General features: G+C 31.3%; 1 protein-coding gene across 2 annotated transcripts; it reads right to left on the bottom strand.

Moving 5' to 3' along the window:
* Nucleotides 1-637: 637 nt before the first annotated feature.
* LOC139485346 (uncharacterized) lies at nt 638-15,253 on the bottom strand. Of its 2 annotated transcripts, XM_071269764.1 has the most exons (9): nt 15,210-15,253; nt 9,428-9,492; nt 9,101-9,283; nt 6,236-6,423; nt 5,819-5,853; nt 5,376-5,417; nt 3,306-3,395; nt 2,068-2,676; nt 638-1,317 (listed from the first exon to the last, which is right to left on the bottom strand). In XM_071269764.1, the coding sequence occupies exons 3-9, from the start codon at nt 9,266-9,268 to the stop codon at nt 1,022-1,024; spliced, it is 1,428 nt and encodes a 475-aa protein (XP_071125865.1). In that variant the 5' UTR covers nt 9,269-9,283; nt 9,428-9,492; nt 15,210-15,253; the 3' UTR covers nt 638-1,021. The 2 variants fall into 2 exon arrangements, with proteins under 2 accessions (XP_071125865.1, XP_071125866.1); XM_071269765.1 differs by lacking the exons at nt 9,428-9,492; nt 15,210-15,253 and adding an exon at nt 8,545-8,573.
* Between the last annotated feature and the right edge of the window lie 320 nt (nt 15,254-15,573).

Raw genomic sequence — 15,573 nt, 5'->3', positions numbered from 1 at the left:
CTTCTCCCACAACAAGCTGATGCCAGAATTGCGTGCATTTGACATAGAGTGAGGTCGGATGCCTCAACAAGACAAGGTTATTTTGCTTTTCTTACCTCTGCCGTAATGTAAATCTAGACTCAGTAAGAAAAGTGTATAAAGAACAACGGTAAATTAACTTTAAGTTTAATATTCCATAGGCATATTAGAATAATAAGGACTTGAGCGGTATTTGGTCAAAAGAAAGGTGCCCACCATATCTACAAAAAAACAAAAGTGATTTGAAGGGCTAAATGATTGCCTTCCGAGGCGTCCGAGATCAGCCTAGTTTATGGTAGGGCTGGTGTTGTTCAATCTTTAGTTTCTATGTTGTGTTTGGTGTGCTATTGTTTGTCTGTTGATTTTTTTCTTTTTTAGTAGTACTGTGCAAGTACAGACCCGAAGATAAGACTAAAATTAATTAATGAATAGTGTAAACTTTTAAGATTTCGGTCTAGCTATATAGTTGTCTGCCTTCCTATCGTTGACAGCAAAATACATCTTCATAAATTATTTCAATAGGTTATGCGGTTACCATGGATCACATGTCAATCCCATTAATATCATGTTCATTCATATGACATTTGTTGATTATTCATTAGAGAATATGAAAAACACATTGTTCAAAAACTTCTTTTAATATGAACTTAATGAGAGTGAAACAAGAAATGCCCATAAAACCTTAAAAACATGTACATCAACATTACAAATGATTCAAGAGAAAGCTGAGAAATATTAACCAAACTTTTTGAATACTTTTTTTACAAAGAATTCCAAACATTTGTGAACCAATTCTTGGAAATGATCCGATTAAGTAAATTTCAATTATAATAAAAAGGTATATAATTTGAGCAACTATCTATTCAAAAAATCATCTTTGATTTTTACATAAAAAAAACAAAGAAACGACAAAAACAACAAAAACATATACATGAACAAAAACTTCAACAAAAATAAAGACGATTTGTAAACAAATATTATAAAATATTGATTTGCTCAATAACTAAGCACACAGTCTTTTAACCGTAATGTTTGCATGATTATTAATTTTGGCAACTATTTCATTAAGACCTAAATCCTGAATTTTATTGATAACGTCAGTTTCTGTCTGTATCAGTTCTTTTTGTTTTAATTTCAGTAAAACTTGGTATCCTTGCTCTACAACATCATCCTTGCAGTTCTGTTGAATATTCATAAGATCAGTGTCAGACAATCCTAATTCCCTTGACAAACTACGGAATTTGTATCGTGGTCCAAGGTATCTTGCTACTTTACTCATAAACGTTGGTGACAGCTCTTCTGTAAAATAAAAGTTTTTTTTGGCGTAAACACAAGTGTTATGATTTTGCAGAGGATCAAACTACGTTTTTGTGTTTTAAAAGAGAAACATGTTCTTAAAATTTAACCAATCTCTATCATTATTCCTGTTGATATTTTAATATTATTTATTCTATCTATTTCAGAGTTATTAGGAGGATTTTGTTCTATTTCATGGTTATTTACACTTGACAAGCATGTACCTAACATGTAAATCAGTTAAAATAAATGCGTGTTACTTTCATCACGGATGACTTTGGTCAGTAACATTTAGATGTTGATTAAATTTTATCTAAGAATACGATCGTAAAAACAGGGGTCCTATCATTTAAATTATAACGCCAATTTTGTCTTCTGTACGTAATTCGCGTGAATGCATGCAGCTTATCAACACCTCATGTTTTCTTTAAATGTCCGGTACTAAGTCAGGAAAACGGCAGTTGTTATCGTATTGTTTTATTTTTTTTGTATGTTGCATTGTCGTTTTTGTTTTTGTTGCACTTCAGTTTTTCTCATGTTTTGTTGTTTTCCTGTTAAAGTTTATGTGTTTCCCTCGGTTTTAGTTTGTAACACGGAATTATTTTTCTCTGAATCGATTTATGACTTTAGAACAGCGGTTATACTACTGTTGCCTTTATGTGGTCCCATTAAATTTAAAATTATGTCGAATGTCTTATTTCATCAATGTTGACTCAAAACATAAAGCTACTGTATACATTATAACATTACTACCTTTGTTTTCCCATCCCCGAACTTTCCTGAGAGCACTCTCTTGACCACTTGCATGTGTTGCTAGAAAGTTGTATGCTGAAATAGTACGCCTGTGATTGCTCTTATCTGACCAATTATATTTACAATCCCATGTTTGCACTTTTTCTATCACTCTATTTTTATCTGGAACATTGAAAGACAGAAGAATCTTGTGTGGTTCTTGTCGTGATGTAAAATCTGTTATACCAGAATCTAGAATATTGTTTTGTATTGATACTTTGGTAAAACTCACATCAGGATACGAATACCGCTTTGAAAGACTTAAACTTGAGTCTTGTTCAATATCACATATATTTTCATTCGATTCTGAATCATCAGCTTTTAATTCACTGAAAGGATATGTAAAAAGTCTCGTCCGTTTTCGTCTGAACGGAAAGCGCCCACATGGTGGAATTAATGCTTTTGTTTCATCATCTTCTTCACCTTCTGAGTCACGGTGATTATTTCGTTCATCAAGTTTCTCATAAGTACATTGTTTTCCTCTCTCTCGGTGAGGACTATAGTTGCAAATCATATTGTCGTAAGAGCCATATTGTCCAGCTTCTGCCTGTACAGCATGTCTACGCTGAGCTAGAAGAAAAGAAAAGAAAAACACTTCAACTTTTGATCATCTGAGAGCCCTGAAAGTTGCATTAATGAACTTCTTGCATCCATTTGTTTTGTACATGCTCGTGTATTTATAATCTTTCAAAGGGTTAAAATTTCTACATACGAATTTTTTTTCCCTAGAAACGGGACAAGTGCAGAGGCTTGCCATTCGATATTGATACGGCAATCTGTTTCGTTCTGGTCTGTTCTTGGACGCCTAACTGTATCTTTTATTTCTTTTGTTTTGTTTTGTGTCTTGATTCCTGTTTTGTTTTGTGTCTTGATTCCTGTTTTGCTTGTGCATATCAAAGCGTTTATTATATAATATAATTAATATTCGATGACAATTAAGCCATCTCAATTCTTCTTGTTTTTTTAATACATGAGTATTGTTTAATCTTCTCCTTCCTTTCTTCCATTCGAATCTATTCAATTACATAAGCGTTTAATGTTATGTCGGTTCCATTAAAGTTTTTTGTTACAAATATTGCTTCTTGTGAAACATCAAATATCGCATACTCGCATAAGCCGAGCAAAACAATAAGACTCTTTTCGTTGAAACTTTGACATTCTCATTTGAACAACTTTGTCAATTGTTTTTAAGTACTCACCTTTTTTCAATTTCCATCTATATCTAATTACACCAACAGTAATAATTATAATAATTATTACCAATGCCAACACAATTCCTGCAATTGCATCTAGAAAAACGGAAATAAAATAAAACAAGTGAAACTGCGAGCTACTGCTCACTGATGATACCCCCGCCGCAAGTGGATAATATTAATAGTGTAAAAATATGCAAGTGTTCGGTAAACAGGAAGTTGTCAAGTAATGAATCTGAAAACGCATCACACGGTATAGCTGACTTATATAAATCCTGAAACCAAATTTCAGAAATCCTTGTATTGTAGTTCCTGAGAAAAATGTGACGAAAATTTTCAACTTGGCTATCATGTGTAAAATCATACAAGTGTTCGGTAAACAGGAAGTTGTCGAGTGATGAATCTGAAAAGCATCACACGGTATAGCTGACTTGTATAAATCCTGAAACCAAATTTCAGAAATCCTTGTATTGTAGTTGCTGAGAAAAATGTGACGAAAATTTTCAACTTGGCTATCATGTGTAAAATCATACAAGTGTTCGGTAAACAGGAAGTTGTCAAGTGATGAATCTGAAAACGCATCACACGGTATGGCTAACATATATAAATGTTGATACCAAATTACAGAAAGGGTGGATGTGTAGTTCCTGAGAAAAATGTGACGAAAATTTTCAACTTGGCTATCATGTGTAAAATCATACAAGTGTACGGTAAACAGGAAGTTGTCGAGTGATGAATCTGAAAACGCATCACACGGTATAGCTGACTTATATAAATCCTGAAACCAAATTTTAGAAATCCTTGTATTGTAGTTCCTGAGAAAAATGTGACGAAAATTTTCAACTTGGCTATCATGTGTAAAATCATACAAGTGTTCGGTAAACAGGAAGTTGTCGAGTGATGAATCTGAAAAGCATCACACGGTATAGCTGACTTATATAAATCCTGAAACCAAATTTCAGAAATCCTTGTATTGTAGTTGCTGAGAAAAATGTGACGAAAATTTTCAACTTGGCTATCATGTGTAAAATCATACAAGTGTTCGGTAAACAGGAAGTTGTCAAGTGATGAATCTGAAAACGCATCACACGGTATGGCTAACATATATAAATGTTGATACCAAATTACAGAAAGGGTGGATGTGTAGTTCCTGAGAAAAATGTGACGAAAGTTTCATGGGACGGACTGACTGACGGACGGACTGACGGACAGAGGTAAAACAGTATACCCCCCCTTTTTTAAAGCCGGAGTATAATAAATTGAAACTGTCATATATCACATCCAATTTCTTTCAAAAAAAAAAAAGGATAATTTATAATATTTTTGAAAACATTTGTAATTTTCTGTCTTGATATTCGTAAAGATAATGTTAACAGTTAACAATAATGTTGCACTTAAATGTAGGTTTTATATACTTATATGTCTACTCCTATTTAAATATTTATCAAATACCGTTCATTCTGGTATGTTGTCGTGATTTTTGTTTTCTGGCAGTTCCTTTTTTATTTTGTTTGTTACTTTTATGACAGTCGCATCAAATTCCTACGTTATATATTCATTTGATATGTAGAAAATGGTGAATAAAACCTTGTGTTATTGCTAGATAAACCTTACAACAATATGACAGTCGCATAAACAGCTAAGGCATATAAAACACTTCAAATCATAATATGGATGTTTGCAATACATTAGTTTTAAACGATTATATGACAGCCGTAAAATAATAAATTGGAAGTTGGCTAGCCTAAAAGTTATTCCAAGATTCATAAATAGATTCAATCGACAAATAATAAAAATATCCCCATACAAAAAGACCATATGACCTATCATTGTTTACTCTTTTTTTTTTTTAAACATTATTACTTAGATGGAGATTTGTCTCCTTGGAACTCATATCACATCTTCTGATTTCTATATACTAGTGATAAAAATTCTATTGATGATTTGCAGTTATAGTACTTGTAAAAGCTCCTACTTGCATGTAAGTATTACAAGTTACCATAATCTCTAATATTTAGAGATAGAAAATATGCAATCCAAACAAAAGAACAATGTTTTACAGTATTGTAGCTATACCTGATTGTAATCCATCAGAATGCGTATCTCCGTCACTTTTATCTGAAAATCATATTTATAATGAAATTATTGAAAAACATAATTACGTTCAAGACTACATATGAATATTTGTATATTTAAAGATGCCTGCGTAAATCAAGTTAAACAAATAAGTAATTTTTCATCAAAAACATAAAATGTTTACTTCATAAAGCTGAAATTTCGTTATGTTTACTCCAAGTTTTTTTGCTATAAATATTTTACTGTTTCGATATAATTAGCCATTACATTTTTTATAGTTGAAATATACAATCGAAACTTGTCTTAAATCTTTTTTTCTGATTGGTGTTAAAAGATGATTTTCTGATATCTTAATCTCAGTTTTATTCGCAATGGAAACATTTTTTTTTTGCCGAACGATTTATTTGTCAGATGCCAATCTCCTCGAAATACGTAAGACTTACCAGTACTCCTAGATTTGTCCCTTTTAGCTATAAACCTTAAAATAGATATTACAAATAAGTGACAATTAAACAATTTTTAGTACATAAATTATTATAAGTATGTTAATTCTCTTTAAATAACTGGTCAATCAAGCACATTGTCTTTTAGTAACCTCATCACTTTATGAAACGCATAACTTCGAGAACGTTTGTAGAGCCATCAAATCTGCTTTGAATTTGCTGAAGTAAAAATAAATCAATTGGGGCATTGAAAAAAAAACAGCATTTAAAAGAAACAAAATATACTACAATACACAGAAAAATTAGGATTGAGTAACTATATCCTCAAATACAATTATGAGTAAACACATATGATCCAGAACCGTTTGTAGTGTTTGTCGTAATATACATATATGATTTATACTTCTACTAACTTACTGCAGTTCTCCACAGACTGTGTCCTCTTTTGAAGTACAATACATGCGCTGAGACTTGTTTAACTCTGTACAGTTGGTACATAGTTTACATTTGTATGCATGTACATCACTATAATACCCTGGTTTGCACGGGCGGCATGGTATACAGCTAGATGAACCATATGGTGGATCTACTACGATGTCAGATTCCTGTTGGTAACGAACAACATAAATGGAAAAAGTAAGATAAAATGATTATGGTGTAATTGATCCGAGATCAAAATATGTCTTAAAATCATTGACCTAATCACAGCAGACAATCATACGAAAATGGAGATACAAGTTTGAATTGAGGGATACTGTACATTCGACTCATCATATTATGCACATTCAGTTATGCAAGTTTAATCTATTGCAACATACTAGTAATCATTATTTGATATCCATTTATTTTTTTATTTTATTAAAAGTATACGATTGAAACTTCAGCATACCTTATGTTAATAACATAATGGCAGTGTGAACCATACACTTGACAAATACGCATTTTTATGTAATTGATACAGCACCATAAGTGCAGTTGTCAGTAGATAACTTTTTAAAAGTTTACCTATTTTCCTAAATGATAGTTCTTGAGAATCTATTTGTTTTAATATTTTTGTTATAGATGTTTAATTTCATGATGCTGAGGTACGTGTTGGTTGCGACTGAGGATTGTGCCAAACATTCAGGAAGTATCATGCATAGAGTAATACCTAAACATTACAAAAATAGAACTAACAAAATGAGCCAAACAAAAAACACTTCATGACACCTAACATAAATCAATTAGTGAATTACACAAAAAAGCCATGTGCAGCTTTGTATGTAAACAATCTAGCAGATACCTATATACATGCAACACAATATATTTCAGACGAAAACAAAAATATGTAGCTTTACAAACAATTTTCTCAATTCATTACATAAAAAGTGTACAATTGTAGAAAATATGTGTACCAACGATCAGTTTAGAAACAGCGGAAAGAAAAATTAAGTTTGAGCAGCATGCATTCCTCAAAAACTTTGGTTACTCTCAAGTGTGCCGGAGAGGTATGCAGATCCTGCATAACTAGTGGCTCATGCTGGGTTTCTCGTCGTAAGTCCGGTTATGAGTCTCTCTCGGTTATGTCGCAATTGGAGAAATATTACAATCATAAAAATTACACATATAAAATTGAGAATGGAAATGGGGAATGTGTCACAGAGACAACAACCCGACCGTAGAACAGATTACAGATACACAAAAGATTCGTTTTGTTTGAGCATGTTTCCCCTAAGACACCAACTTTGATTAACTGCTCAGAGTTTTCAAGGTTGTAGCTGAATGCATTTTTTACTTCCTAACAGGAATACATTTACTACCGCCATAATATCCCTGGATAAAACTGAAACATGTGCACCACTGATTAAAAGATAATGATTGAAATGAATTGTTTTTATCAGATTGATCAAACTCGAATGTTGTATGATCTTATAGAGTTTATAAACAAGGCCATTTGGATTGCCCCAGAAAATGAAATGACCTTTTACTTTGATTGTTAAAAACGATGGACTACATTTCTACTTTATTGAATGATATATGAAACAGGTTTGCATTGAAGTCAATTGAGATTTGTTTACTGAATTCATCCCTCAAGATCTGGATCTGAATTGTAGTTTTACCTCTAACTTCCTTTATCATATACTAGTATTACAAAGTCCCTTTCATGCAATGACTACAGAGGACACAAATAAACTTTTATTTCGCGACATTTTACTTACTTATTTTGTTTAAGATGTCCAATTAATCACAACAAGTAAATGATTAAGAACTACTGCGTAATTGTGTCCCACTGGGGATGAAGAGGATAAGTAAGTAATATAACTACTAACGTAATGATAAAAACTATCAAAATGAGTTGTAGTAAGTTTCCCGACCATGTATGCTGGCGCAAGAGGAACTATTATATTAATTCATTTTACAAGTCATTGAGAACTTCATCAAAAAGATATTCATATTGTTAACACTAACCAAATGTATAGCTAAATAAATTTTACCTATATATTTTTAACGTGGAAAATGTATTTGTTTGTTTATTGATAACTTACAACAAAAAAAAACTTTGAGAAAATCTGAGACTTTGTTGGTTGTTACAGAGAATTAGTATTCATAAAACAATATAATCCTGTATGGTACTAGATTTCTATAGAAACGATTTAGTTGTCTCTATCCATTTGATTTACAAGAAGCATTATAGTTAGAAAGACGATATTGAAACGAAGAGAAACATATATGGTTTGAATCATTACCTTTTTGGTTCATTTAAATGTTTTCCAATCTGATAAATAATAATAAATAAATAAGATTAGATTGTTTCGAATTTTTCAAATGACAATAAACAATAATTACACTAATTTTATCTGTGTGTGCATAAGCCAGACATATATTAATTAACTTATATGTATACTATATGGTATTACTATTAAATTTTATATAAAAAAAAGGGAAATCAGCAAAATAAATTTGGATATGAAATATTTTTTATGCAATTCATACGTTTTTCATTTGCGCGTTATGTTTGATAGGACACGTTTTTCTTGTATATTTTAGCTCACGGCTATTCAATAGTGTTCCATTCTACAATAATGCACCAAAATGAATGCCTTTTCACATCAATTTATTGTCATTATTTACTCAAGGTTTTCTTTAAATTTCATTCACCGTTGCAATTTTCATGGCAAATTTAATATCTCCACAGGGGACAAACTGAATTATGTATAGATAGGTTATACATTTTTTATAGTTTATTTGTTAGAATTTGCTGTATCTAGATTTGTCCAGGTGAATTTTAAGCATATCTATTACCTCTAGTGTTATTTTTCCGAAGCCAACAGGACATTTTTCACATGGGATACACTCGTTAAGTTGCTTATGATATGAAACATTATCCAAAGGATCACAGCGCAATGTCATGGAGGTAACTGTGGTTAAACTTGTAAAACACAAAACACAAACTATCTGGATAATTAGCATGTTATTGATTCAAATCTGAAAATATAAAAGAGAAATTACAAGTTCATTCTAATTTTCAATGAATAAAAATATCTAGATCAAACACTTGTTCTGTTAACCTGTTATTTTGCACTGCATTTGTAAAATGACAAAAAAGAAGAATTTCAACACTTCACTTACCTCGATAGAAATGAAATGGATTTTGTTCTAAGTGCCATCACTCATCATCACTCATGTATTATTTCCTACAAAAATGATAATGAAACTTTATGTTTCTGTTTTCCGTCCGAAACGCTTCGTTGGATTTACTTTTATCATTAATGCTCGAAACCAAAACCAGTTCAAAGCCAAGGGCCCATAAAAATCAAAATATTCAAGCGCTTTTTCACCAAAAGGAACCTAAAATAAAAGCCAAATCTATCTGGGGTGAGATTTGCCTGGTGGAATCGTAACCTTAGTTACTTAATTATTAACTGACAATTTATGAACTGTATGTTATTAACCAAGTCAGACTATTCAGCAAATGATACATTTGGGGACCAGCAATGGTGTCAATCCAATGCTATAAAAAAATAAAAAATATCACTTTATAATTTGTATGCGTTCGAAGAGCTTTTCTTGATTTATCAAACATTATTCAAATGTTTAACCTTTTAACGTATAATACAGAAATCCTTATATCAGAAAATTATAACTTTTGTTACATTAGTCTGTATCTGAATATCTAATATAATCAAGAAGAGACCTTGAAAATAGAGGTACAAATTAGAATAATAATATTGAGTTATCCCTCTTTGTTCTTGTCTTTTCTTCCCTAGTGTACTATACATCTTTTAATAATTAGTTATATACCAATGAATGTTTGCTTGCGTGTGAGTGTGTATATCAATTATATGATTATTTTAATAAATTTCCTGTTCCAAAACTTTGAACTTTGAATTTTTCGAAAAACTACAGATTTTCTTATCCCATGAATAGATTACCTTTGCCGTATTTGGGAATTTTTGGTCCTCAATGCTCTTCAACTTTGTACTTGTTTGCTTTATATCTATTTCGATCTGAGCGTCACCGATGAGTCTTATGTAGACGAAACGCGCGTATGGCGTATCAAATTATAATCCTGGTCTCTTTGATAACTATTTGAACATTATTTGTTTTTTTTATTGCTTATTGTAATTAGCGATTTGAGATAGTCTTCAAATAAAATTTTAGAATTCCATGAGTGTCTGTCTACGCCTTCACAGATGTAATATCACCAAAATGACGGCCTTTCAGACTCATATCAAGCAGAATTCATACAGAACCTTCTTAAAAAACACAAAGAAAATATATCATACTGAACTTAATACCAATGATACAACCGAAAGTAAAAGGTCCGAGTTGTATCTGAATAATTGACTTGACAATGACGTTGACATGGAAGAACGATCTCACACTAAAATGTATGTCAAACGCGATGTTTTCAACGATCCAATTGTTAACTTCCCATTACTAGTAATCAACAGTAATTTATCGTCTATTCCATCCTATGGCGTTTACATACCTCAGTAAAAACACTATATATATTATATATTTTATGCTCGTGCATGTTTACCGTTCGTTTTCTTATTTTGTTGTTCCTTTGTTTTCCTGTTATAATTGATGGGTTTCACTCGGTTTTTGTTTGATTTCCCAAGTGTTTTTTTTGCTGTTATGTGTATCTTCTTATTGAATTGGTTTGCTATATACGAACATCAGTACCGGAAACCTAGTGTCGATTTATTTTTATCATAAAAACATGTTTTCATTACAGGTAACATACTAACAAGACAAAATGATAGGTTTTCGGTAGTTACCTCAACTGTCAAATTAATCTATACAGTTACAATTTAAAAAAATAAATACTCAGTCTTGAATGTTTAATAATTATTTGGTTTTGATTATATGATACAGATGTAACCTATGAATAATGACGAAGTCCATATTAGTAGTAATTCATTTTTGTTCATCTTATTACTTCGAGAATGATATTTTTTACAATACACAATTCATAAAACTAAACCCCTAAAGATAACCGGTAGTCAGCTGAAATGTACCACGTCCATGACGTCATCATTTAGGCCTGGACAATTAATACGAACAAAAATAAACGAATTTCTAGACTATCGTCGATTGTGAAAAGAGTAATGAAATACGTATACATCCCGATGTTGGTCATGATAATTAAACCTGATTTTGATTAAATATAGGTATTTGCGCTCATTCCAGGATCTAGATTTTCTGTATCATTCTTCGGTCAATGTATCCGTACACTGGATATTGGAAAAATACACCACTGAACATACTTTCCCAAGCTGAGGGATGAAACAGTCGCAGAACAATATGATTTTTTTTACATACAGGTGAAAAGTAAAATCACAAAAATACTGAACTCAGAGGAAAATCAATTCGGAAAGTCCATAATCACATGGCAAAATCAAATAACAAAACGCATCAAAAACGAATGGGCAAGAACTGTCATATTCCTGACTTGGTACAGGCATTTTCAAATGTAGAAAATGGTGGATTGAACCTGGTTTTAAAGCTAGCTAAACCTCTCACTTGTATGACAGTCGCATCAAATTCCATTATATTGACAACGATGTGTGAACAAAACAAACAAAAACAATAGGCAAAAATGTCACAAATAGGGGTAAAAAGTCTAATTCGGTAGGTCACATTCGTGAAAAGGGAACGGGATTGTAGTTACGACATAAGGAACATATCCGATATCATCTGTGAAACGGATATTCCATAACGGTCAACCAACTCGTGATGACGTCCGTAAAATTTACAAAGTGATGATTTCAACTTCACCATTTGGAACTCTTGGTTTAAAAATGAAAATTCACACAATTTGGAAGCTGAAATCATCTCTTTTGTCGAAAAATTTAGTTTTCAACCGACTCTCATAGTCAATTTCTAGATATAAGTCATAATCAAATGGCAAAATCAAAAGCTCAAACACATCAAACAGATAACAACTGTCATTTTCCTGACTTGGTACAGGCATTTTCTTATGTAGAAAATGGTGGATTGAACCTGGTTTTATAGCTAGCCAAACCTCTCACTTGTATGACAGTCGCATCAAATTCCATTATATTGTCACCGATGCGTGAACAAAACAAACAGACACAATAGGTAAAAATGTCAAAAGTAGGGGTACAGCAGTCAACATTGTGTTATCATCTTAATCACTATAAAAACAACAAATGTAACGAAGAAGCACAAAAAGGCATACATCAAATTAACATCCTCATTTTGATTATATTATACGATTTTATTTGTCTATGTAAAAAGAAAATGACTTTTTAGAATGTTTTTAAATTTTGTATTCACTGCATGACAAAAAAACATTTACTAATATAACCACTAGTAACATTAGATATATAGATAACAGAAAAAACTCAACGGTCATCATAATGAAAGTACTTTTTAAAAATGTGTAAGAAGCTTTCAAGGCAGTGGCAGATCTTGATAAAATTCTAACAAGGCTATCAGTATTCCTATGGCAGAATAAGTACTACCGTGCAACATAAGGATTTTTTTTTAAATTAAAAACTTAATGCTATACACAATACAGAAAAACTCAACTAATAATTTTTTCAAATATGAACAACATTTTAACCGGAAATGTTGTTACCAACTTTAGACTAAGTAATTGTAAAAGAAATCGGATGACATGAACGTAAACAAATAGCTTCGGAAAACCAAACCTGCTGCAACAATGTGAAAGACTCTATCGATACCTAACGGAATTTTTAGAAAATAAAATGTTTGTAATCGTTAAGCATTTTTTGTTTTCAAATCTCTTGATTTAGATTTTAACAAATAAAATTGAGAATGGAAATGGAGAATATGTCAAAAAGACAACAACCCGACCAAAGTGTATAAAACATCCGAAGGCCACCAATGGGTCTTCAACACAGCAAGAATATCCCGCACCGGAGGCGTGCTTCAGCTGGCCCCTAAACAAAAATGTGTACTATTTCAGTGATAAAGGACGTGATAATTTGACAAATGTATAACTAGATTATTATACATAATTTATTTTGCATTTAAATAGTTTATATTTTCGAGATGAGACAAGAAAAAAAATCAATTTAGAATAATTTAATATAGTTATTCCTCTTTGTACTAATCCTGACTCCATTTATTGGTAAACTAGTTGTCAAGCTTTATTTTCAAGCTTTTATCTATATCAGTATGAATTTTTGCACTCGCATAATGTATGCTTGGATGTTATATACATTTGGTAAGTATTATTTGATCTGATTTAAACCTCGTGGGGGAGGGGGGCACTTACTATATAATGACTGGTAGGGATGAGCTGTTGGAATATGTCACTATTGTATGCGCCAAGATATATGAAAAGGGTGAGTAATTCAGATTAAATATATCAATAGGTTGATATTATCACTTGCTTGGTTATATCATAAGTATATAAAATTAATCAGATGTCAGTATTTTGTCAGCCAATTGAGCATAATCAAATAATGCTCAAATAGACTTTTTCTACCTGTGTCATACATCAGCAGATTAATCACCGTTCAAACACCAGTACTAATTGACCATGAAATGCACGCATTAAATTTTAGCAAGTATCAACATTCAATTTAAACACTCTGATATATTGAAGATTAGTATACTAGATAAGTTAACAGTATATAATAAGGGAAAATACAACATCACTTTAACACTTTAAGATTCTTAAGTAAGCCACCTACCAAAATCAATTACAACAACAATATATGTTGATGCTGTCAAACCACAGTCGTAAATGCAAACGCTATTTGTCAAACCAATTAACTTCTATTTATCCCAATGTGATATTTCCACTAATGCCAAACACTTTGACATTTGCACCTTATTAATATTCAAAGGTTTGTATACATGAAACATAACAATTTTTAAAACAAAATTCATAGTGTCATAGTCCTTAAAGAAGGAACGGCAATGCAATTTTTTTTCATCAGTTTTTTATTTCAAATATTAAACTCAGTGAAAGTGCAACTCTCTGGGGTGTTACTACAATCACCTGAAAAAAAACATATTTTATTGTCTATTGAAGTTAAAATTTGCTTCATAATGCAAGATATGAAAAGGGCAAATAGTGGAAAGTGTTTAAGATGTGATAAATTTACTGGAAAAGCAAGGTGTGATATAAGTTAAACGATTGCGTTAATGAGCGGGTCTATTCTTATGTACCAAAAGATGAAAAATATTCAAATATATCTTTAGGTCTGTTTTTTGTTAATTGATATATGACAAGTTACATATTTTTGATAAACAAAATACATGAAACGGTTGGCTACTTGATGTCTCACTGCTCACCCGTACAAAAAAAAGATTGAAGTACCCCTTCTTCCCCGAGATGTAAACATTCAAATATGTTTTGTTTAAACAATATCAAATAAAAATAATATTTCATAAAGCTCTTGTAGCATACCATGCACAAACTATCGATGATTATTTATTCGCTAGTTACTTGAAACAATATTTTATAGAAATGAAATCAACACACTTTTGCATGTTCAGCACTTGTGTGACTATAACTAAAAATAGGAAAGGGGAATTCTTATCCTGTCACTTGTAGGAATGAATGAACCTGTAATGGCTTTATAACATCCGATACGTACCTGATTATCTTGTTGTTTTTACATTAACATTATTGAAAAAACTCATAAAAAAAACAAAGTGCGGTCAAAACATTATAAACTGTTAAGCAAGTATGAATCAGATATTACGTCAAAAAATTGGGTCACGTGATGTCTTCACATGGCAAAAATGTCATTCTAAAAATCTGACAATAAAAACATCATGTAACAGTTTATACTTAATTCTAGATTATGTATGTTATCAGATTTTCATTTCTTACCGTTCGGCACATGCAGCAACAATCTATATAATATGATTTGAATGAAGGAGAAATTATTCGACTTACCGACAACAATGAAGAACTGGAAATAACCTTTTCTAAAAATAACTTATAGGATTGACTTGACATACGGGCCGGGCTGAATGCGTGATAATGTATATTGTTTGCGTGTTTTTTTTTGTTTACTTGTTTGTTTGCTAGTTTAGTTCAAGTTATATCTGGTTTATTATCATTATCATATTTAATTTTACTGTAATGAATAAATCATTGTGTGGCTTTGATTTATTTAGTTTTATCTTTTTTTCGTTTATTCATAAAATATAGTTTAACAATATCATGTTTTGTAGACATTGAAAATATATGAAAAATATATTATACATGGCTGAATATACATTTATTTTCATAACTTCTCTTAATATCAGCACAACAA

Source organism: Mytilus edulis, chromosome 8, assembly GCF_963676685.1.
Source record: "Mytilus edulis chromosome 8, xbMytEdul2.2, whole genome shotgun sequence".
NCBI classification, from domain to species: domain Eukaryota; kingdom Metazoa; phylum Mollusca; class Bivalvia; order Mytilida; family Mytilidae; genus Mytilus; species Mytilus edulis.
This window is presented reverse-complemented; position numbering and strand designations above follow the sequence as displayed.

What these genes read in the sequence shown, in the direction of transcription:
- LOC139485346 (XM_071269764.1), bottom strand. Translation starts at nt 9,268, where the DNA reads ATGCTAATTATCCAGATAGTTTGTGTTTTGTGTTTTACAAGTTTAACC. An exon ending in GGACAAATCTAGGAGTACTG is followed by an intron (nt 5,418 to 5,818) that starts GTAAGTCTTACG and finishes TATGATTTTCAG; the next exon opens with ATAAAAGTGACGGAGATACG. An exon ending in TCGGGGATGGGAAAACAAAG is followed by an intron (nt 1,318 to 2,067) that starts GTAGTAATGTTA and finishes TTTATTTTACAG; the next exon opens with AAGAGCTGTCACCAACGTTT.